Raw genomic sequence first — 24593 nt, forward strand, 5'->3', positions numbered from 1 at the left:
CAAAAAGCGGGTTACATGATGCACACTTGGCAGAAACTCTCCATACCGACTCTTCATGATCAGAGTAACAGCTACTTCCAACTTTTCCTCTTCATTGTGATTGGTCGGCTCACAAAAAGTTAACGTCATGAACTGTTCTCAACTTTAGAACGATCTCTGCTCTGCCCAAAAAGACACCAGGTAGAGCTCCTTTCCATTCACCTGCTCCCCATTGACTTTAATGTAGAAGAGGCACTGGCAGTTTCAAAATAGTGGAATAGTGTGAAGCCACCGAGATATAATTATGTATTGGCTATTGTATATAGTCAATACGGACACTAGGTGGCTCTGAATTCTATCAAATCCAGCTCTATTGCTTTTGTATGACTTTTCAAAGAAATCATGGTGTTCTATTATTAAGTTATTAAGTACTGATTGACTCATTTGATATTGACTTTTTCAAAGGGTCTGTGGTTTTTTTTGTTTTCTTGGAACCAAGCACTCAAATGACTGAAGAATTCTTTCAGTCTTTTGAGTGTTAGCACTCAATGTATTCCATTAGTTACAGTATGTCTGAGAGAGGGATACCATCCTTCTACATGTTTATCAACAATCAAGAGTTTCATTTCAAAATGAAGTGTCCGCCATTTAAAGAAATTGGCTCCCACTTATCTACTTTGAAGGTAGAACATAATTTGAACTATTGCTGAGGTTGTCATATCTTTCATATCACATACCTTTGCTTCTGACAATAAACTTAACCAGGAGAGTTTGTTCCCCTCAGAAATGGATGTATAGCATTTTGCAGTGAAACCCTCGGTGAATGATTCTTCAGTGCCATAAAAGGAAAGCTTGTCTCCTCCTGTCCTAAACACTGTTAAGACAGTCTGTGTTACCTTAAAGTGTCTCTTCCTCTGTATCAGTATTTCTGCTTCTTTCCCATATATTCTCTATGCATCGTCAGTGTTAAATTTGATGCGAGTGATGAAGACACAGACAGCGCCTGCTTTTTGGATTGCACTGTGTTTTGTATTGGAACTCATCATGTGCCAAAAAAGTCTTACTAACTCTATGCCATTTTTGCTGTGGGATACGATTCGCATTGACATCATTAATGGACGTGATTTCGCTTATTTCTCTTCTCTTAAGTTACTTCTACAGTGCATTTTTCAGTCATAACTCAATGAAATGCCTCTGTGTATCAATTATGATATTCACATTTTCATCAGATTCCACACAGATTATTATTTACATGGGGACCCACTGTATTATCCTGTTTCAATGGAGAGTTTTAATGTTCAATAATGCTCTAAATGCTGTTTAAGAGGCTTTTCCACCCTGATAAATATAAAATTGTGGGGGAAACACTGGATACTTGTAATTTCTTTGGAATGAAAATGGTCAAATTTACAGATATTGACACAAAATATTGGCTATTTCAATCCTAAAATATCAGTATTGGCCTTCAACATATGGATGAGAGTTCCCTCTTCTCCACAGCCGTGCCAGCATTGGTCTGATAGGTTCTGGTCCATCTTTTTGAGTTTGGCAGGGGTGAAATATGCCCTATGCATTATCTTCATCTGTATTACTCTATATCTGACACATTTGCTCATGGTAATTGAGTCCCTCCACAAACTATCCCATTCAGATGATGTCAAGTTAATTTCCAGATCTCGCTGCCATTGCAGTTGGGTCGGGGTATTGCAGTTGAGAGAGGAAAGGCACAGGAGCCTATAGAGGTTTGAGACTGTTCCTCTCCCACGGACAATGACCTCCATATGTTATGGCACTGCCCTGCCGTGGATTGTCTGTGGAGGGAGGTGGCACATATGCTGTCAGGGATCCTCAATGTAGATCTCCGGTTTTCGCCCAGGACATGCCTGCTGGGGGCCCACATTGAGAACATTCAAAGCGACAAGCAACAAAGAGTGATTGCCCTTGCGTGCCTTGCGACAAAACGTTTGATCTTAATGAACTGGAAGGTGAGGAAACCCTCCTGCTTCTCTAGAGACAGGTGGCTGGAGGATTTCCTCCATCTTTTAAGCATGGAAAAGGCCACCTCCATCCTCAGGGACCTAGATGCAAGCGAGCTCTGGGATACTATAAGATCCTTCCTAGACCTACAAGTACACAGATGCTTCTTCCCCGTATAATCAGCGCTCAGTGCTCACAGTATGCCAGCCCATTCTACATGTTTCTACCAACCTAAGTTCTTCCTGCCTACAGCATCTATCCAGTCTAGCCATCTGTCCGTCTGTTTACCTATCTATCTATCTATCTATCTAGAATCATCCGCACGGGTGCTGACATGGGACATGTGTGCACCCCAATTGAATAAGAGCACTGTGCCCCCCTTCCCCCCTCCTCTAGGTCATTGTTGTTGTCATTGTTATTGTTGTTGTTGTTGGTGTTGTTATTGTTGTGGATCCTGTAGTCGTGACGTTGTCGCTGTTGTGGTTTGTTTCATGTGCTGTGTCTTTATTGTTTATGAAAATGCAAAGAAAAAGAAAAATTATAAATAGAAAAAAAAAGTATTGGCCTTCAAGAAGTGATATCGGTTGAACCCTAATTCTATTTAGTATGACTGTTAAAGGTATGCAACACTGTGTTACTTGCTGGAACATGACTGGAAATGAACAATGACGTAAGTTGCACTGAATATTATTGGATAGATGGATAGGAAAACCTGTTGATAAGATGGTTTGAAGTTTTAGTTTATTTCTGAAATTCACTGCTAGTTGTCGGGACCACACAGGAAGAACAAAATGATCTAGAGATCACGGAGCCACGATGAATAAATATTAATTTACCTTGTCTCTTATGCTTGGTATAGTTTACGTGAGAGAGCGTGACATTTTTGCCGTATTAAGGCTTTTTTTGTGTGGAACCTCTTGTTTTATTTACTGGATAAGAGAATCTGACAGTATTAACCCTTTGTGTTTTTTATAAACAGTTCTTAATGCCTCATTTTGGACATGATGTCATGATGCAGTGGTTCTTTGAAATCTTTCAGCTGTAATGATTTCGGGATGTAACAATATCCTAATACTGTTCTGTTTTCTGGCTATCCTTTTTGCCAACAAGATGATGTATTGTTAATATCCGAGTCTGAATTAAAACCAATATGAAATGAAAATGTGGAGGATGTGTGTATTAGTGGTCAGAGGGAAAGTGGATGAATGTAAGTTCATCATACAGTGCAAACAACACTACTGAAGCAATGAAAGCATGAATGCTAAATGTCTTAACACACCATAGTTACATGCAGTCGATGAGACAGACTGTGATAACAGTGAATTCTTGGTTATCACTGTAACCAACTCTATTCTTATGTGACTCTTATTTGTAATGGTGAACTAAAGGCAATGCCGCTGAATGTAAGGAGTCATATACTGTGTGTTATTTCAATGGGCCAGGACATTCTGGTCAATATTGTGACAAATCAGGGTGTGATGACGCCTCCAATTATACAAATCAAATGTATCATCAGCTTAAAGCAATATTCCACTTAGTTTTAACATGGGGGTTATTTGGCACTTGACCGCCATGAAAACCAGAATATAAACTAGTCACCAAGATCAGATGCAGCTGGACGAGTTTGCAGTGTTCAGATTTTTACTTCCCATTAATTTGAATGAGGCCACGAAGATAACCTGAAAACTGACATTTAACATGTTGGTGAACTACTAAAGGAGTAAACATTCCAGAGTTCAAATAAAGCACTCCAAACATGCCTGATGTGAACAAGACTTATAATCGGGAGCTGCTCCATAGTCAATGAACACTGATTTTGTAAACCTACAGGATGCTAGCTTGAGGTTCAAGTCTCAGTTCTTGTTTGTGGCTTTGGGAAAGTGTTCACGTGAATCAAGACTATGAAATTAAACAGTTTATAAATAAAGTGGTATTTCCTTTTCACTGGTAACCTAGCGGTGGTGGCTGATCATAAGGTCATCCAGTGAGAATATCAACGTGCCAAGAACTTGACTTTTTCACAGCAGAATATTTGAAAATTCACAACAGCCCTTTAAACAAAAACCTTTGACCTCAACATTTACTCCCCCTTATTTCTGTACTCTGAGAAAAGCATGAAAGAAACAGTGATTGTGCTTGGTACAATTGTCCCATTGACAAGTTTCCACTTCACCCAAGAATCAGAGGTTTAGTAGTTTGGGATCAGAGCTCACACAGTAGGCTATTACGAGTCCTGCCAAGGCTCTTTGACCATCACACTCCATTAAAGGAATACACCAAGTTTTTGGTAGATTGTCCCATTGGTCAATTTAGCTATTAAATGATAAGAACATACACCAAAACCATCCATATGTCCCTGGTAGATCATTGGCTCCAGTGGTCCATGCTAACACTTTAGCATACACAATGTTGAGTGATAGTAGCTCCATGCTAACACTTTAGCATACAGTATGTTGAGTGATAGTAGCTCCATGCTAACACTTTAGCATACAGTATGTTGAGTGATAATAGGTCCATGCTAGTATACACGATGTTGAGTGCTAATTAAAAGTTGTTAGTATTTTTTATTATATGGTCTGTAGATTCATACATTTTAAAAATGAAATATAATTTTTAATGTATAATATATTTTTGATATAGATGTTTATGATATATGCTGCCCGTCAAAAGTTTGGGGACACCTAGCCTTTGTCGGTTTGCAATAACTTAACCCCATTAAAGACTAACTAGGTTTAGTTTGAGAAAAAAAAAGTCATACATGCAACTATTTTTGATGATAAATCAATAGTACTTTGAAAAATTAGAAAAGGCAAGGTGTCCCCAAATATGTGCATATGTGTAGACCGATGTAAAAAGGTTGCTCATCCATGCATTGTCATTTGATTATCAGGTCTTCCTTTCCTTGTGATTGTCTACTGCTGTTGTGGCCCATGTCTTTGTATTCTCTATGTGGGTGTGTCTCTTTAATGGATCTTTTGCACTGATGGAGATGCCTGAAAACTTGCTCTATTTCACCTGAACACATGGCATTTCGTTGGCCGGATGTATAAAAAACACTGTCTTTTTGTGTTCCGATATCTAAGTTTGAGGAGATTTTTCTTCCAGTGGTGAGTGAACCCCTCTTGCATCTAGTCACTGGACTAGATGCAATTTGCATGTGTGGTTGGTGCAGTAGATAAATAGAAACAGAAATACAGGACAAAAAAATGTACAATAAAGTATGGTTTATTTTTCGACAAATAGAAAAGTAGACATGCAAAAAATGCACTAAATATATAAATATACACATTTATCTACTAAGTATTTACATCTACATTCAGTGAAGAGAACACAAATAACTGGCCATCAAAAACATTTTGGACAGTATGATCCACATATTTTGCTTCATGACTTATGGCTTCATGGTAATGACATACAACTGCTATTATTAAGAAGTCTTTCAGTGCCGTAATCCCATTTCTAGTGCAATGCTCAGGTCAGTCTTCTTCCACAGAGCTACAGCTGAGATGATGTGTGGGCGGTTGTTGAGGTCACAGTTTTCATTTGACCGGAAGTTGTGGCGCTCACCTCGTTCTTCTCAAACCTGAAACAAGATGTGTCATTGCATTATTATTAAAAAGCAATGGAGACATAATAAAACACTTGCAATACTATTTTGTCTTAGAGACCTTGAGCACGAGTATTGATTTGTGTGTCTTTAATAGCGCAATCCAGTCTATCTTACCTGTTTCTCCATTCCTGCATGAGTATCTTGCCAAGTGCTGACTCTGGATTTAGACATTTCTTGCCATTCACTGTTGTGACACTGGAGAGGAATGCAAGAACAATGTTAGAGACAGAAGATGGAGAGCAGCACATGAAAAGAATGGCATCGCAACAAATACGGTTTATGAGTTTGGGCTAATTTACTTACATAAGCTCCGTTTCTGGACAGAAGGTACTTGGGTTGTGTGGCCGAAAATCCTTTATGAGTCTTGGGTTGATGACGTTGATCACACCGGCTAAACATTTGCATTGAGATCTAGGGGGTCGTTGCCCTGTGGAGAGTAGGGATACAGCATTGTTAAGGTCTGGTATGGTACATTAAAGTGGGATGCAAACAGCACCGCAAAGGACAAGTGCAAAGTAACTGCAGATAGTAGAGAATATGGAGGGATTTCTGTGTCAATAATCACAAATATGTTATAAAATACATAAAAATATAAATGGAAAAAGATAAATAAATACTACAGTTCACAGATATGTATTAAGATTGTTGAATGCAAAAACCAGAAACACAAATGTATCTCTCCATCCACAAATAAATGATTTGTTACTTGTGTTCTGAGTGTCATGAATTGTAGTATTTATCTTTTTCTATTTATATTTCGATTCATTTTATTACATACAGTACTGTGCAAAAGTCTAAGGCACGTGTAAAAAAAAAATCCATAAAGTGAAGATGCCTTCAAAAATAATGAAAAGTTTCTAAATCCAAAAAGTTTACTATAAAGAGCAGTCTACTGACACACTAATGCAGAAAACAAATAAATAAACATCTAAGACAAAATGTATATAAAAAATCTAGGGTGCCTAAGACTTTTGCACAGTACTGTATATTTGCGATTATTGGCACAGAAATCCCCCCATACATTCACATAAACTTAGACACAGTAAATCAAAGCTTTGCAGTGCTGTTTCCTAGATTTACTGAATTCAGTAAAAGACACATTACCTTCTACATGGAGGACAAGCAGGCAGGCGAGAGAGGCGATGAAAGCTGATTTCATTGTGCCGGCTGTAGAAGGATGCTGCCTCAGACTCAGGATGTCTTCAGTCTTGACTGCTGAGGTGATTGTTGTGACTGGAGCAGACTTTGTCCTCTTTATATACGCTCAGAGACACCCACGCAGCCATGCTGGCGGCTGTCCAAATGTTGAAATACTTTCGCTCTCTCGTTTCTCTCCTGACACTCCCCTCTTCCCTCCTTCCCCTTTCACCAAAAGCCTTTACTGGATTTCCCGGAATTGAACCGGCTTAGGCAGAAGCTTCAGTTTAGGGAAGCTGTTATTAGAGAGTAATTCAAGGCTGCAGAAAGTGAGCGTGCCTCTGCATCTTTGTAATACTCATGGAGGAGAGGGAGCTTTGATGGGATGAATTAATCTCCTACAATAGATAGTTGTAATGTCCAGGACACAAGGGTACGATTAAGTACGGTTCTAAATAGAAAAGGCAGGCAAACAAAATCTACATGAATATACCTTTTCTTCAATGACACACTGAAAGCATACGACTGTCTAGCTCTGACAGACATGATGCATTGGTCAATTTAGCTATTAAATGATAAGAACATACACCAAAACCATCCATATGTCCCTGGTAGATCATTGGCTCCAGTGGTCCATGCTAACACTTTAGCATACACAATGTTGAGTGATAGTAGCTCCATGCTAACACTTTAGCATACAGTATGTTGAGTGATAGTAGCTCCATGCTAACACTTTAGCATACAGTATGTTGAGTGATAGTAGCTCCATGCTAACACTTTAGCATACAGTATGTTGAGTGATAATAGGTCCATGCTAGTATACACGATGTTGAGTGCTAATTAAAAGTTGTTAGTATTTTTTATTATATGGTCTGTAGATTCATACATTTTAAAAATGAAATATAATTTTTAATGTATAATATAATATATTTTTGATATAGATGTTTATGATATATGCTGCCCGTCAAAAGTTTGGGGACACCTAGCCTTTGTCGGTTTGCAATAACTTAACCCCATTAAAGACTAACTAGGTTTAGTTTGAGAAAAAAAAAGTCATACATGCAACTATTTTTGATGATAAATCAATAGTACTTTGAAAAATTAGAAAAGGCAAGGTGTCCCCAAATATGTGCATATGTGTAGACTGATGTAAAAAGGTTGCTCATCCATGCATTGTCATTTGATTATCAGGTCTTCCTTTCCTTGTGATTGTCTACTGCTGTTGTGGCCCATGTCTTTGTATTCTCTATGTGGGTGTGTCTCTTTAATGGATCTTTTGCACTGATGGAGATGCCTGAAAACTTGCTCTATTTCACCTGAAGTAAGAACCATTATATTCAAGTGTGGCCGGCTTTGCAATTCTCAAGGTGCATCATTCTTCACGTGTTTACTGACATGTAAACACACGTTTGTTTAATGCCGTTGCTGTCGGGTGAAAACCTTGCTTCTACAAAATGTCAGCTTCTCAGAAACTAAGAAGAACAGCCTTGTTATCAGCTTGACCATCAGGCATTTTTCAGTTTGTCCAGCTGTTTTTTTTAGAAAAGGTTTCATAAGCTCAAGAAGTCTGAGAATTCTCTCAATCCATAGAGAAACCATGTGATCTTTCGTTTGTAGCTATCACATGAACAACACCAAAATTGGAGTTACAAGGGTTTCACCTGATTGCCATTTACACGTCAATTTACAGTAAGTGAGTAAGAAAGTAAGAAATGAAATAAGACAAGTTAAGGGCTGATTGTGGAGAAGATTTCATGGAGAGATCATAACATGTAAAATATATTCTGTGTATCCCTGGTCAAAAACAGGGTAAAATGTCACCATTTGGCAGCAGAAATATAAGTAAAAGTAAAACTAAAAGAAAAAGCTTTAAACCTAAAGGCATGCACTAGAATTCAAATTGCAGTAAAATTCAGCTCTGCTCGATCTCTTCAATCCATGAACTAAATTCTCATGAGTGCTGAGTAAGTGTTTATTTCATTCAGCCAGTTGTTCCTGTTTCCCTTTCTCTTTCTCTAGTCTGTTTCTCTTCTTCAGGCCTTTAATGGGAAATTCCCCAGATTAGGCACATGTGCTACACAGTTGGGCAGGGGAGGGAGGAGGGTGATTTCACTTTTTACTTAATCCTGTCTGGTTGAGGATGTGTTAATCAGCTGCTGTGGTTTGGCTGGAATGAAAACCTGCAGACTCTCGGCCCTCCGTGGCACAAGGTTGCCTAATATACATATATATATTAGGGCAGTGGCTCTCAACGTGGGGTCCGGGGACCACCAGGGGTCCATGAGGGGGTTCCAGGGGGTCCCCAGCAAATTGATGAATTGTTAAACTTCAGCATTATTTCATTTAGAAGAAGTTAAACCTGTTCCTCCCTACCGCCCCCGCCACTGGGTCCATCATTACAAACGCAGGTTGCACGGCCAAGCTTTGTTCAAACCCATAGAACTTTATTTAAAATTCTAGTCAAGATAAGTTTTCCAAAGACACCAAATATGTCATGCTACATACAGGGAAATGTGTAGGCTATATAATGATGCACAAACATCTAGATTTTTTCCATTTGATGTAATGGTGCAGCCATAAAAACATGGCGTCTTGTATTTGAATATTTCATTCAATATAAGCAGCTAGAGCTTCAAGAAAGTGTTGGAACAGCAGATACAGAATATGGATGTGATGTTGTTGTACAGTTAGGAAAATGTTTTGGTTTTTTTTAACTTTGAAGCTACTTAAGGGAAAATTTAAGGGTAACGTCAGCTAAAGTCAGGGTACAAGGGGTTAACACAATTAGAGAATGTAGAAGAATGACTGTTCTGATCATAGTTTCACTGTTATCTCTCTATCTACAATACAGATAGTCATGGAATTCTGGACAAAATCGTATCTAACAATGAAAATATTCTCAGATTTGGGTTCAAGAGACAAAATCTCATCAAATGGGGGTCCGTGGCTCTAATTGTACTAAATTAGGGGTCCTTGATATGAAAAAGGTTGAGAATCACTGTATTAGGGTATCTGCTGGTTTCAGTAATACACACCTTTTCTAATGACTTTCAAAGAGTTAGCTGGTGGAGGTAAAGTGTGTTACCCAAGGACCTTTGATGGACACGTGGGCAGACCTGAATGTGATTTCCACACACTTTTTACAACTTTCTCTCTGTTGTTTAACATCCTGTTTTGGTCATTAAAGCTGCACTAGGTAATTTTGCAAGTTGACGCCCCTAAGTGGCAGCGAGAAGTAACTGTTTAATGCCCAGAAATCCTGGAAGGTGACCTGGCCCCGGCTGTGATGCTTTATACCAAAGGAAACCAAAGGGACAAGAGAGGAAGAGATCTAATATTTGTGAGTCCAGCTTTCTCTTAACGGAGTGTGGGTGGAGAAGTGACCATACCTGAATCTGCGTCTCAGTTATGCCGCTTCTCCACCACATGGTACCGGCTCAACTTGCCTCGACTCGACTCGCTTTTGGTAGTACCACTTGGTGGGGGGGGGGGGGGGGGGGGGCACATTGAGGGGGTACTATCTGCAGTGGAAAACCAAGTGGTACTACCAAAAGCGAGTAGAGTCGAGTCGAGTCGAGGCAAGTTGAGCCAGTACCATGCGGTGGAGAAGCGGCATTAGAGAGGACGGGACGCTCTTCTCTGTTGCAGCCCCAACACAGCTGGATTTTTACATAAAAATCAGGCCTAGTGCAGCTTTAACTTGAGTTTGAGTGAGGTAAATCTGAACAAGAAATGACCAGTTCACTTAAAACAAAAGTTAAAAATGATTTGGCTGTAGGAAATCATGAGGTCAGCTGAGTACAGCTTCCAGTGAAGTCAGGCTATCTTGTGGAAAAGGGAAGCAAGCCCAACTGATTCATAGGGAAATGTCTTGTAAACCAAGAAAGCACACATACGCTCTTTAATATTGCCTACTCCAATGTTGCTTTTACCCAAAAAAAATTGGTTGTCTCTCCTCAGGAATTATATCTAAGAACTCATACTGTATAAATATATATATATATATGCTTAATTTTCTGTGTATTTAATTAGGGACAACCCATAGATACTTTTCAACACAGCATATGTTAATGACAGATATTGATGCAAAATATGTTTTATGGTAGTGATAGAATGCTATCTATATATAAAGGGATATGTATAGTATACTAACCCCTAACCCTAACCATGTACTGTTTGTATGTTAGTTGTCACTTTTTCCCTGAACCACTGTCATCAAATTGTCAGTCACATTCATGCACCTTTATTATAGGTGCATGAATACAACTGCAAGCACCTGCTATGGTATTGTTAATATGGTATGGTAATATTACACAACAGTTTCATGTATCCCTTTTTTCCTCAAAGACAGCAAGACTGTTTTAGTTTCAGTTTCACATGTCTGTCCTTTCACAGGAAACCCTGACCTTGTGTGCCTGACTTTATTATCTGGCTTATAAGCATGACGCACATGAACAAAAGTACAAAAATCAAGACTAGTCAATAAAAACTTATACTCATATCTTTATTTGCAGACAGCAGCTTTTCTTCTGTGGTAGTGGTTCAACACTCAAGTTACAGTAAAGGCCTCTGGAGAAGTGCACTATATTTTATTTATCAGATTTGGCCTGATCTGATTTAAATATATAGTATATCTCACATGCAGACTCAGCATGCGTCTTCTTTACTTCTTCTTCTCCTTCTTCTCCTTCTTCTTCTTCCACTTCTTCAGCACATCCGTTTGCTATGGCAGCGAGCATTTCAGGGAAATGGGAAGTGAAAGTAAAATGGGCTTCAGAGTAAAAGCCAGAGATGGGAAATTCACCTCCTTGGCTGGGTGCCCAGTTTATACTGTGGCCAGAAGGTAGGTGACACAACTTGAGTCATGCCGTGATGCAAGGCAACGCTGGCAGTGACGTTTGGCCCACTTCACTGTGCTGTTAAGTTACTTCAGCTCCATGCAAAGCACATATTCTATCAAAGAGAGCAGCAAAACTGAAGAAATTATGGGAATGTATATATTTAAAATAACAGAGGCATTCAACCTCTTTGCTTCATTTGGGCTAAAATGCCACACTGGAAACGAAATTGCACAATATCTTCTAAGTCTTACTCAGATGTCATGTGTGAACATGTTTCATTTTAATACAAAATTACCATATCTGTCCATATCTGTCTAAAAATGATTATTAATTTGTCATTTTAAGTCAGTATGCTTAAATGGTAGATAATAGGCCTATAATTGGACACTGTCCAAAATGTTTGAATGGTATAATGTGCACTTTTAGTTTTGTATTCATTATGAAAAGGCCTGTTTATTGTCTGTTCCCGTCTTTCTGGGTGGTCTTGGTGCTGTAAGCATGGTCAGGGCTGCACTTCAATTTATGCACAGTCAAGCACAAGAGTACGAACTGATAAATCCCACTCTTTGCTTAGAAATGTTCATACATGTGGTTTACGCACGTATCTCTACATACGCAATGTTGATAAATAAGGGCCCAGGTGCTTTCACTCCCTCTCTGCCTGACGGTGTGTTCATCAGTGAAATCACATGGTGCATTAAATAAGTTTCACTTGATACAGGCCAATATGACTTCTTCCAAGAAATCATCACAAAACAATGAAGAAAATCTTGAAACAAGAAACTTTCTCCAAGACAATTTCACTTTTACCAAGTAAATGTCCTGAAACAAGTTACATTCTCCTGGAAAAAAAAGTCAAATTTGTTGAAAGTGGTGAAATTATCTGCCAGTGCAGCAAAATGATTTCACTATAAAAAAAAAACCTAAAATAAGCTTGATAAGTCTGGATACAAGATAAAATAACTGCACAAGTTTGTCAGTTTTTGCAGTTTGTACTCTTTGGCTGGAATGAAAACCTGCAGATTCTTGACCCTCCATGGCACTGTAAAAATAAAAAAAGCACCATCTTGAGATACCTCGCTGTCTTCCAGAGTCATTTTTTCAAAGGTACGGTGTGCTGCTTTTGCTTCACAGTGTGTCGTCTCTGTTGCGCCTTCTTCCCGGCCTTCCCCCCTCCTCCTCAGTGCAGAGGTAACAGATCATACACCAGACGCTCTGCTCCGGAGAGATCTGCACGCCACTGCTGCCACTCCGGAACGGCCTCAGCGCACAGGAGCCTGCAAACAGGACGGAGAAGGCAGGTCCATAAACCATGTGTTCTGAACCCAAACGATTGCACTGTGGGTCCAATATTTATCTCATTATCTCCCAGATTTTCCACACTTGCTCTACACTGCCAGTCTGCAACACAGTAGGAGCAAGATGATGCTGCCTTCAAATGCTGTCAGAAATATTGTAATTTTGGGCAGAGTGCGCATGAACAACCCAAAGTGTTAAATACAAATGGGAAAGTTGAATTTTACATGATACCCAAGATGCCAAGATGTGACATTCTCACTCTTTGTTGAACATGTAGGTGTCACGCATATACAACTATGTTTACAAGCACCTAAGTTTACAGCTTTATGACTTAAAATTCCATACTTACTGGACCTACACAGGGGTGAGATGTCAAAGAAAATCAAGCCTAATTTAAATGTTGCCTTTCAAAAGTCTCAAATTACAACCCGAATAGCAAAGACTCTTTGTCTATGTTTACAAAGCTAACTAAAAATCACTGTTAATCCAATGTTCCCTTTTCAACACTGAGAAAGGCATCAACAATCAATGTTGATTTTTCTTTTCTTAGGAGCCATGCTGTTTCAGCTGGATTTCAATTGCCTGCCTCAGAGCATGTGCTGGACTGAACCAAAATCAGGCCAAAAACCATCAGCGCGGCTTCTATGAAAAGAAAAATGGTCACAACATATAACGAATTAAAGGAAACCAGCAAATGATGAATTGAGGTGACTAACCCTTTGGGGGATTGTTTGACAGTGATTGGTTTGTACCCAGTCAAAGTTGAAGCGCATTTGACATTTTTTTCCTTGTGGATTGATCAGTGACAACTTTCTACCTCGGCAGCGTCTGACCTGATGCAAAGATTTACCAAGAATGAAGTAGGCAGCGGCACTGATGGAGAGGATGATAAGAAAGATGGTGCCTAGACCCAAGTCTCCTATGGCGCAGGCATTTGGACAAGCACAGGGGCTCTCCACCCAGATTTGCAGGGGCTCGTCCGTGCTGAGGTTCTGGGCTTGGATGAAAGACGTGGACTGATTTGGACTGCAGTGGTAATGCGCTATCGTCAGCGGTCGGTCATCATGAACTGGGGCTGGAGAAGAAGATGGGCTTATCAGGTGATCCAACTACAGGTGAAATGAATCATAGTCGTACTGTTGCACCTTACCAAAGTACAACACGGACAGCGTCTTCGTGGTGTCGTTGTAGTGGAATTCATTCCCCTCATGCCTTCCATAGCTGATGTAGCGGCTGATGTATCTGTTGAGTCTGTGAAACCTATTCAGATGTGCAAAATGTGGAATGGCAAGAGGGTAAATTGTCAAGTGAATACAGATGCAGATACAAGACCCATCTTGCCTCAGTAAATAAGGGTTGAAAAGCCTATCTATCAAAGTCTTGGACGAATTTGCATTGCCACATTTCGTGAATCTAAGAACTGAATAGGCTAGTCTTGAATAAAGTCTTACCTGACAACGAGGCAGGCAGCAACATCAGTACAGTCGGTTCCTGCGAGGTCCTCCGGCTCTGAGAAGGGCTGGCAGGGGCTGAAGGACAGGAGGATCTCTGCACTGGCCGGTGCGTTCTCGGACGGCACGGGCTTCAAACGCCCCAGGAAACCTTCCGGATCTCCCATCACTTTCAGGTCTATCACCCCGGTCCCGTCCTTCATGATGCATTTGCAGTCGTTGACTTTGAAGCAGCCCGTCTTCTTCGCGGCCTTCGGGTGAGTGGAAAGAGACAAGGAAAACATGCTAAAACAAACTGATAACGTGAGGAGAACGGTTTGAGACCTCATATTGACGGTGTACACCAGTATGTAGGCGAGTTGGAGTTGTCTGTTGAAGCGGGTTCATTAAACAGCAGCTGACAGCATGGTGATGGTAGAAAAGTAATTAGAATAAAGGTGATTGCCATTCCAGGCATTCCTAAGGCTCACTGTGTTCAGATCAGTGTCTTTCCAATTGTAACATCACGCAGGCATTTATGGTGTCTGTTGTGTGGCAGCATCTCAAATACAATAATTCAGCATCAAACATAGATATTTAATGAATAAATACATTTATATTTGTGTGGGGAAATTAGTTATATCGATACAAATAAATGATACGTATTTTTTCTCCCATGGGTCAGCTTGAGTGTATTTTAAAGGCTGATTGGCGCTCACTTACTGCTGAATTTGGAGTTGTAGGGTTTTTTTAAAATTATTTTAAAGAGTAACTAAACCCCAAACAGCCTGACACCTAATGGTGAAAAGTAGGGTACTGAACTGACTCTCTGCTATTGGCTGGTCTTTGGTGCCAGGTGATGTCACCACCTGTTGTTCTGCTTTTCACCATTAGATATCAGGCTTCACCACAAATTTGGATTTGGGGTTTAGTTACTCTTTAAACAATGACCAACTCACAGTGGTAGCATTTAGGAAACTAGTGTAGTCATAGCAGTAAGAAGGTGTAAAATGCTTGCACCGGACTTAAGGGGCCGCCAAAGTCACCAAGTTTCAAATTCTACTGGTAGCAGCTTTAATATAGAATTGTATGCATAGTTTACAAGTTGTGTGTGGGTGTAAAAGCGAAGACGGGGTAACTATACAAAATTAAATTGACATTCACAAAACATCCATAGAGCAGTTCGAACAATGAAAATGATGAATTTTGAGTTGAATAGGCTACTAACTTTTTGCCAACAAGCTACAACCACCACAATTCACTAGAATTAGAATAAATTACCATATAGCCTTTGCTATAGTATTTGTTATGGTGTGAATACAATTTTGCATTCAGACAATAACAAATACTTTTTATTATGATCCTGTTTCACAGTAAAAAGTTCTTATTTACCTATCAGTTTGCTAATTTGTTCTCATATGATATCAGTTGTGTTTGCTCTCATCAGAGTTTCCTCTTTGTAGTACATAAAGGAAAAGCCTGTACTGCACACCTTTTCTCTTTTGTGACACACCCAGCAGAGCTTGCCTAACCTGTCTGGAATGCGGCACTAGTGTTGCCTGGAGGAGACGGAAAAGACGGGGCTCTTATTTTGCTTTAACTTTGACATATGATCCAAATAGTGTTTTAGAATATAGTCCAAGGAACCCAGGTAAGATCTTAATTTGAGACTTGATCTTTGACAGTCACTTAATAACAAAACTGATCGTCTCTCTAAGCTTTCGGCCGCTCTGTTTAGCTCTATTCACTCAGATGGGGCCGATTATGTTTTAGCGATTACACCTATTCTGTATGAACAGGGGCATTCAATGTGTGTGTGAGTGGGTGTTTACCTTATATCAACTTCTACTGCTGCTGTTTTAAACTCAGAAAACATTGGATTTGATTCATGTTTTGCTGCAAGCTCATATCTAATTTATGGATGGAAATGCCACACATATGTAAGAATTGGTTGCCTATATCCAGATATTATGAACACATATGTAATGTATGTAATATGTATGGAATGGAATGGAATATATGTCAAGTCTTTCAGATGTAGTCACTAAGGTTAGTCCGATACATTGGGCTGATATTGGCCTTTTAATAAAATATATTAGGCAGTCAGTGTCATCCACCTCTAATATGATGGACATGATGCAGTTTGATTACATATTTATTGTATAATTGAGTAGGTATTAATACCATTAATAATATCCTGGGTTTCAATGAGTTTTAGTGTCCCATGATGGTCTAAATGTCGTTTCAGAGGCTGACAAGAACAAAATTCTGGTGGAAACACTGAATACTTGTCAGTTTTTTAGGCATGAAAAGGGTCAAATTTAAAGATGAAAGTATTTTTTGACTCCTTGTGTGCAGCCCGGTGTTACAGATGCCACAGAGAAAGGCAGCCGGAGCCTCCGGGGCCACCAGGCGCAGGCGCTGGTGGCACCTGAGGCAGCGGTGGAGGATGCTGGGGGTGTTCGAGATCAACCCCCAGCACGAGTTCTACCACCTGACAGTGGTGATGAAAGACGGCATACGTGCTGCAGTCCAGACCGGCGAGGACCAGCCGGTGAGGACGCTGCTAACGAGGCCACGGTTCAGTCATAAAACATGCAATATATCCTCTGTAGACATGAATTCACTCACACATGCTTTTTGACTTCAAGGATACACTCACGGCTGAACATTTCAAAGCGGAGGAGATTCAAATCCATGAGGCGAGTGGCCGTTTCCCTCTGACAGCAACATTTTCTATTATTTTATAAAAAGTCAAAAGTTTGGGGACACCACATTTTTCTTTATTTTTACTATTTTCCACGTTTGAATAATAGTAAAGACAGTGTTAAACAAATCAAAAACATCTTCTATTTTAGATTCTTTAAAGTAGCCGCCCTTTGCCTTGATGGAAAGGCAAAGGCTTTGGAAAGAAATTCATACATAGAATCAACTTCACTATTTATATTTGACTAAGAAACTAATTTCAAGCATTCAAGCATAAGCCTTTAGATCAGATCAGATGGCTTTAAGAGAATGAAAAACATAGAGCATTCAATCAGGTGTATCCAAACTTTTGATGGGCAGTGTAAGTTTTTAATGCTATGTCTTGGTTCCTGGATCAAATGTTTTCATCTGTGTTAGTTTGAACCTCCTTGGAGAAACAGATGGGTAGGATGGAGTTTCATGCTGATTGTGTCAAACCCCACCCATTTGGTGCTTCAAGCAGGTTAAAACAAACACTAAGAATTATATGAGACTACTGTTTGATCCCTGCCTTCCAGGGCTTTGAGATGCAGACATTTGCGGGGCCGGTGTTCGCCAGTCTGAGGCGTTCACTGGACATCTCAGAGGAGGAATATCAGAACTCGCTCTGCTCGGACGGCTACTACCTCCAGTTTGTCAGCAACTCCAAGAGCAAGGCAGACTTCTTTGTCACGTGAGCATAATGAGACACTCATACACACACACACACTTACTATGCTTGGGAGGACCTTCCCTAAACCAGACCCTAACCCTAAACTAAACCTATTCCTAACTCTGTTCTTAAAGCAATATTTAACTTAGTTTTAACATGGGGAAAATCCATCGGGGAAAATCTTTTTCACCTATTGTACAGTTCCCCAGAGGCTACATTGTCATGTTACAATATAGTCTGTGCTACACTTACTTTTAGGAATATTATATGTACATATATCTTTTTTAAATGTTATTCTGCTGATCCTTTAATTCCTTTTAATCTTTTATGTTTTTGTACTTTGTCTTATCTACGTGTCCAAATGTGCTCTTTGATGGATTCAGTGTTTTTATGTAAAATTCTGCTCTCTTTCAGTATACTTTACTGGAAGCATGAATGAATAAAGTCAAAGTCAATATTAACGACATGGAGTTGGAAGCGTAAATTTGGCGACTGGTTTAGAGTCATGCAATATTGAGAGCTGGTATCGGTGTCTGTGTGTGCTGTGGGGGCAGAGAATGAAGAGAGCCTTGACACAGTAAGATGCCAATCTGCCTCAACATGTGGCGCCTTGCACTGGCATGGCCAATGCTGTCATACTAGAAGTGGTGAAGAAGCCAGCAGCTAGGGGAGTGAGTGGTGTTTCATTACACTAGACTCTGACAATGGCTGCTCCAAAACTGATGGTCTAAAACTCAAGGATAACAAGGATAGAAGTATAAGAATACACACACAAATTGTCTCAATTCTGTGTTCCTGGTTGTAGGAATGACAAGAGGTTCTTCCTGAAGACCCAGAGTAAGCGAGAGGTCAAGTTCCTCCTGTCCAATCTGCAGGCGTATGTGGACCACTTGGAGAAATACCCCCATTCGCTGATGGTGAGGTTCCTAGGTAAGACAGCAGCTCCAGTTGAATCTGCATCGCCTCTCTCTCCATAGATAAGAATGGCATGACGTGGCATAAAGGCCACGCCTGCAAAGTGCGGTACACGTGTGAAACCCTATTCAGTTTCTATGAGCAAAACAGTAAATCGACATTTTCTGTGGTTGTTTTTTCTGTGTTCTAATAATTTATGTGAAATGTATATAGTGTAAATAATTTGACGTTGCCTTTTCATGGCTGTCAAACAACAGCAAGTTCATTAAACTGTTTTTTTTCGTGAAGTCTCAAAATGCGAACACGACTCCTCTTGAACGGAAGTTTGCACAGAAATTTGCTAGCTTGTTAGCATTTTGTGACTTCCAGAAAATAAACATTTTAATGATAATGCATTTCTTTGATAACTGTGAAAAGGTAACGACAAATTATTTACACCATATACATTTTACATAAATTATCAGAACACAGAAAAAGCAACCACAGAAAATGTAGATTTTTTGTTTTGCTCACAGAAATAGAGCAGGGCAACACGTGGCCAATTTGAAACGTCACGCCATTCTTATCTATCCCAGTCCCCTTCTCCTTCTCTCCTCCCTCTGTCTCCTCTTCCCCTCCGTCCTAGTCTTCTGTGTGTTGTGGGTGTGTCTCGTTTCAGGTCCTGCCGTTTCCCGCCTGTTGCTGGTTCCCCGCTGCTGAGCACGTTATACGCAGCTGTGTCTAATCATCTCATCAGCCTCTGCCTGCTTAAGCTAGCTCTTCCTCGCTCTACCTTGCCAGTTTGTTCATGTTGTCTTCGCATTCAGACATAGCCTGATATTCAGACTGAATGGCCATTTCGTTACCACTCCATTATTCAGATAATAGGCCCTTTTCACAATCATGGCTGCCGTACTTCCGCAGGGTATAGCTCGGTTCTCACCATTGTCAGCAATGTTAAAAAGCCAACTTTCTGTCGCCCATAACTCTGTCTGTGTCACTTATTTTGTGTTTCAACATAATGTATAACACAATGCAGGTGTTGTCACTGACATATCTTTCTGCTTCTGCTGTCAGACGACTGTGCAACTATAAAAAAAAAAGTGATTTGATCGAGGCTCACAAAATGCTAACAGTACAGAAATTAGCATTAGCCTTGGTTAGCCAGTTAGCATTTTGTGACCCTCGATCACAGTTACTTGCGCAGTCGTCTGACAACAGAAACAGAAAGATATGTTAGTGACAACACCTGTATTGTGTTATACACTATGTTGAAACACAAAGTAAGTGATCACAGACAGAGTTATGAGCAACAGAAAGTTGGCTTTTTAACATTGCTGACATGTTTGTCAAAAGGGCCTATTGCTCGACAAAATCTGAAGAGTGGGTGGGACGAGATTCAGGAGTCTGGAACCAGGCTAGTTCAGACCGTTTCTCTGCTCTTGTTACCAGCCTGTTTGCCTACATTTTCTACCTGTTGCTTAGCTTTCCTGCCTGCTGTGCAGTTCCTAGTTTTGACCTGCCAAGTCGTCTTGCCTGCTTGCCTTGCTTTGCTGTATCGCCTCATCCACCTTCCAGTAAAACTCTACATCTGCCTCCGTGTGTGTCTGTGTCTGCTCTTGGGTCACAGTTTGTCCGTCACAATGTAGTAAGATGCACATCTTCCTTTCCACATTCCAGGTGTCCACAGGATTGTTATCCCAAATCAAATAAAGGTATTTTGATCAACATATTAACAAATTATATATTATATCCAGTACATTCATACAGTACTTTCCATGCCACGCCCTCTCTCTGTTTTCCAGAAGTTCTTCATTGTGATGCAGAGTGTGTTTTACCCCGATGAGAGGATCAATATTAGGTATTTACAGTGTATTTTCCAGTGTGGTTGTAGTCTTAGTATAGACTTTCATTGTAGATTATGGGTGTATGACAGTACTGGACATTTTTCTTCACCTAGATATGACATTAAAGGCTGTGAGGTGGGTCGATGGACTAACCCTGCCACAGAGGGGAGCCAAATTATAAAAGTGCTGAAGGATAATAACTTTGAAGGACAGCACATTGCACTGGGTAAGAGTAAACACATTGTTTATTTCCTCTCTTGATGCTGTTGAGGTTTTTTCCTGGTATCTGTTTCAGCTGCAAAAGAAAGCAAAGTCAAGTGGAATTGAAAATGAAAGAAACTGAAATGCTTGTGTTCTTAGATCAACAGAAGTCCTGGTTTGTAGACCAGGTGAAAATTGACGCTGCCTTCCTCCGCGGGCTCAATGTGCTCGACTACAGTCTCCTGCTGGCCAACCAACCTCTGCACCAAGATGAGCTGGATGGGAAACATTCTTTTGCAAACCTCATTGTTCGCACCACCATGTAGGTTTCATGTAAACATGGTGGGGGTATAAAGCCAGTTGTTGTATTATATGTTTGTTGTTCATCTAGTTGTCTGTCAGAGAGATTCTTCTTCTCATACTGCTTCTAAAGGGCCTTCATGGTGAAAGTGTGCAGGGCCTATTTAGAGCAGCATTTGCTGCCATACCTGTGAGGGTGTCCCTCTTTCCCGGGAAAAATCCTCTGCTGCACAGGAAGTGATGCATTTTACATTTACATTTATCGTTTGGAGTAAATATAAGAAGTAGAAGTAAGTAAAACTTTATTTATAGAGCACTTTTTTAAACGTGCCGTTACAAAGTGCTTCATAGAGACAAAGAAGAAACGATAAGAATAAATACGCATGCATATAAGCATGCGCACAGAGAATAGATACATACAAATATAAATACACAGATAAATACAAACAGAATACACAAACAGTATGCGCTCCAGTGAATGATGCGCTCCAAATCCTTGGCTGACAGTGTGGTGTGCTTTTATGTGTTGGGTTTGATGTAGGTCCAACTTTTTAGGGAGCAAAGTTGTCCACCATCATGATTTTCTGTCATCAACCAATCAGAGCCCATATTCCTACTGCATGTCTCTCTCCGCTTCAAATGGCAAAACAGAGAAATGTCTGAGCTTACTTTCAACACGTCCCAGTCTTCGGCAGTCCTGGGTTGAACACAGTTTATCTCCTTGTGTTCATATTGACATTATTGACTGGAGCTTTTTCAGCTACAAGTGAGGGGCTGTTTTCAGCTCATTGTATGTGTGTTGCATTGAGAAACGATAGGTACTTTATGTCCTTTACTTTATGTTACTTTATGTATTCAAATTTGCTGGATATATTATAGTCATTTTGTGTTATGGGACAATTAAAGGATAAGTTCAGCGAGTTTGGACCTATATATAATTTGTCTCTTACATACCTGTAGTGCTTGGACCCGCAGAGAATATTGACTCCAGAGTCAGCTGTCGGTTGAAACATCGAGCTCCGATGCCTCTTGCTGCTAACAATGAGTCCAAACAGGATTTGTTAAGCTAAGTAACTCACTTTCACCCCACAGCAGTCAGTGCTGAAGCAGAGAAAAATAGTTACGTGATTTCCCGATTGGTAAAAGTGTGCGTAATGGCGGAGTTGTGTCATGTTTACTCTTAACTCCCCTGTGGAGGCTACAAATAGCTTTTTGGGATATTTTGGATTTTTTGACAAAGCATATTTGGAGTCACTGTTAGCAGCAAGAGGCAACAGAGCTCGCCATTTTAACTGACAGCTGACTCTGGAGCCAATATTGTCTGTGGGTCCAAGTACTACAGGTATGTAAGAGACAAATTATATATAGGTCCAAAATTGCTAAAATTATCCTTTAAAATCGTACTTATTGCACCTTTTTAGGAACATAGGAACATTGCCGCCATCCCAAATGTATCCTCACTCTTATGTCTCCTGATTCTGTTCTTCGGATTCTCTTTTGTCTTTCCTATAGGTCCATGGACCTAGATGACAGTCCCACAGAGCCAGACCCCCCGTCCGTTCCATTACTGGAGGAAAACCCAAGCCAGGTGGTACCAGACACTACAGACTGCGGGTCAGATCCACCAGAGGTCACTGGTGATAGGATTCCCCTCCAGGAGATAACTTCCCACGCAAAAGAAACCACCGCCGAATCCGAACTGCAGGAATTCCACACCCATCACCGTAGGCTGCTGCCTAATTTCAAGAATGCGGTTCATGTCATAGACGGGCCGGACCGCCGCTACTTTGTGGGCATTATAGACATTTTCACGGTCTACGGTCTACGGAAAAGACTGGAGAATCTGTGGAAAAGGCTTCGCTTCCCCGGCAGGGCCTTCTCCACTGTCAGCCCCCCCGACTACTCACACAGGTTCTGCCAGTGGGTAGACAAGCACACTCAGTGACAAAATGCAGAAACCCAAACCATTTACATAGTAGTTATAAGTGTCTAGCCTGTCTGTATGTCTGTATGCTACATGTTTCTTTTCATGGTTGCATATGGAATTCTGTTAATTACATAAATTTGAGATATTTACTTTTGGCATGAGTTACTTGTAGAAAGGTCAGGAATTCAAAGACTATACTACTCGCAAAATAAAGGCAACTTTTTACACACTATCCTGCGAGTGAAGACAAAGCCCAGTTCCTATGATCCTTTCTTCTTGACATGACAAATGTACACAAATTGGTTGTGACTGGCCAACGTCGGTGAAACAGAAAATAACATTTTAGCCATTCAACAAAATGAACAAGATGTAATAATGAGTGTGAAAAGTTGGCTGCTATTTCAAAGCAACTGTAGATAAAGTGGATATTTTAAAGCAGATTTTCTAATCCCTTTTTTGCAATTCAGGATCAGGCTGATCACTTTTTCAAAATATTATCAGATCCAGAAACCACAAGACCAAGATTACAGAATTCAGATTTTCTTAAACTAGACCTCTACCCTGAAAGATATAATGCTAATTTCCACACTGCTGCCTTCTAAAGGATTGAATTTGACCATAATGTCTGTGTCATCCAGTGTAGGTAGATGAGTCTTCCTTAGGTCCTGGCAGCCAGAGGGCCCTCAAGGACCAAAATATCAGCTAAATAGAGACATATTATTTCATAAATTTCAAATGAAGTTCTGAAAAATACCCATCTTATTGTAAAAGTTATTTCCATGCTGAGTCATGACCACCCCCTGCTCAGGCTATAGTGGACTATTCCACTATTCCACTGGACTTCTAGCAGGATACATTTCTTTGAGCTACCACACACTAAATCACCTGTTGTTACAAATACAAAATGAAAAGAAAATTAAGCACACTTACACAAACAAATAAAAGAGGGGAAAATAAAACATGTATCTATTACTACTATAGGACAATGAAAAATAGGTCAAGTAAATAGGTCATGGCTGGTATACAGTCAAAATTACAGATTCAGTGGATCCTTTTGGAAAGATGACTCATGAGCGCATAGCAAGGACAGCTGGCACCATCTATTGGAGAGACTGACGACAGGCACAGGCATAAAGTCAACCAGGATTCACTGGCTCTAGAAGTTATAACCACTGGACAGAAGTGTTGACATGCCATTTAGCTGACTCTTGCTTTTCAAATCTTATCAAATTTGGGTCACATTTTGTGTTATAGGTTGTACAGGTTAATACATTTTGTTTTCAGTGTAAATCCTTAGTCCACCCCAGTGTCTGTCAGTGTTTAAATGAAAAGATTCCAGCCTCAGTGCTTCAGAAAGCCTCAGTTCACCATCACTAATTCAGAGCAGCCAAATCGTAATATTATAGAATATACTGTTATGGAATACACGTAATATACTCATAACCTGTAGTTACAATTATCATTAGGCTACGTTTGTTAATTATTTCCTGCTAAAATATATTATACAAGAATATATTTAATAATGTAATGTCTAATCTTGCTTTTCAAATCTTGTCAAATTTGGGTCACATTTTGTGGTATAGGCTGGACACATTAATTCATTCTGTGTTTTCAGTGTAAATCTTGTCATGGAACACCAGCCTGCATGCATACTTCACTCAGCCCAACTTGAAGTTAATGTGTAATAACGATCAGAGGCAGATTTAGTGATGTGGGGGCCCCAGGCTATGGTAAGTATGGGGCCCCTCCTTCAA

At 40.1% G+C, this 24593-nt stretch overlaps 2 protein-coding genes across 3 annotated transcripts; one reads left to right on the plus strand and one right to left on the minus strand.

Annotated features, from left to right (window-relative positions):
* Positions 1-5165: 5165 nt before the first annotated feature.
* Positions 5166-6813, minus strand: LOC139917073 (C-X-C motif chemokine 11-1-like). Its single transcript, XM_071906103.2, has 4 exons — positions 6671-6813; positions 5870-5993; positions 5681-5761; positions 5166-5539 (listed from the first exon to the last, which is right to left on the minus strand). The coding sequence occupies exons 1-4, from the start codon at positions 6723-6725 to the stop codon at positions 5452-5454; spliced, it is 348 nt and encodes a 115-aa protein (XP_071762204.2). The 5' UTR covers positions 6726-6813; the 3' UTR covers positions 5166-5451.
* Positions 6814-15805: 8992 nt separating this feature from the next.
* On the plus strand, positions 15806-22988 carry LOC139917071 (phosphatidylinositol 4-phosphate 5-kinase-like protein 1). Of its 2 annotated transcripts, XM_078285348.1 has the most exons (10): positions 15806-15924; positions 16632-16827; positions 16925-16975; positions 17537-17691; positions 18476-18600; positions 20245-20279; positions 20370-20425; positions 20525-20637; positions 20772-20934; positions 22425-22988. In XM_078285348.1, exons 2-10 carry the CDS (start codon positions 16645-16647, stop codon positions 22855-22857), a joined length of 1314 nt encoding a protein of 437 aa, XP_078141474.1. In that variant the 5' UTR covers positions 15806-15924; positions 16632-16644; the 3' UTR covers positions 22858-22988. The 2 variants fall into 2 exon arrangements, with proteins under 2 accessions (XP_078141474.1, XP_071762202.2); XM_071906101.2 differs by lacking the exon at positions 16925-16975.
* The last annotated feature ends 1605 nt before the right edge of the window (positions 22989-24593 follow it).

The sequence above is a fragment of the Centroberyx gerrardi genome, chromosome 8 (genome assembly GCF_048128805.1).
Source record: "Centroberyx gerrardi isolate f3 chromosome 8, fCenGer3.hap1.cur.20231027, whole genome shotgun sequence".
NCBI classification, from domain to species: Eukaryota; Metazoa; Chordata; class Actinopteri; order Beryciformes; family Berycidae; genus Centroberyx; species Centroberyx gerrardi.

What these genes read in the sequence shown, in the direction of transcription:
- LOC139917073 (XM_071906103.2), bottom strand. Translation starts at nt 6,725, where the DNA reads ATGAAATCAGCTTTCATCGCCTCTCTCGCCTGCCTGCTTGTCCTCCAT. An exon ending in GCTTGTCCTCCATGTAGAAG is followed by an intron (nt 5,994 to 6,670) that starts GTAATGTGTCTT and finishes TACTCTCCACAG; the next exon opens with GGCAACGACCCCCTAGATCT. An exon ending in TGTCCAGAAACGGAGCTTAT is followed by an intron (nt 5,762 to 5,869) that starts GTAAGTAAATTA and finishes ATTCCTCTCCAG; the next exon opens with TGTCACAACAGTGAATGGCA.
- LOC139917071 (XM_078285348.1), top strand. Translation starts at nt 16,645, where the DNA reads ATGCCACAGAGAAAGGCAGCCGGAGCCTCCGGGGCCACCAGGCGCAGG. An exon ending in GCTGATGGTGAGGTTCCTAG is followed by an intron (nt 18,601 to 20,244) that starts GTAAGACAGCAG and finishes TCCACATTCCAG; the next exon opens with GTGTCCACAGGATTGTTATC. An exon ending in CTCATTGTTCGCACCACCAT is followed by an intron (nt 20,935 to 22,424) that starts GTAGGTTTCATG and finishes TCTTTCCTATAG; the next exon opens with GTCCATGGACCTAGATGACA.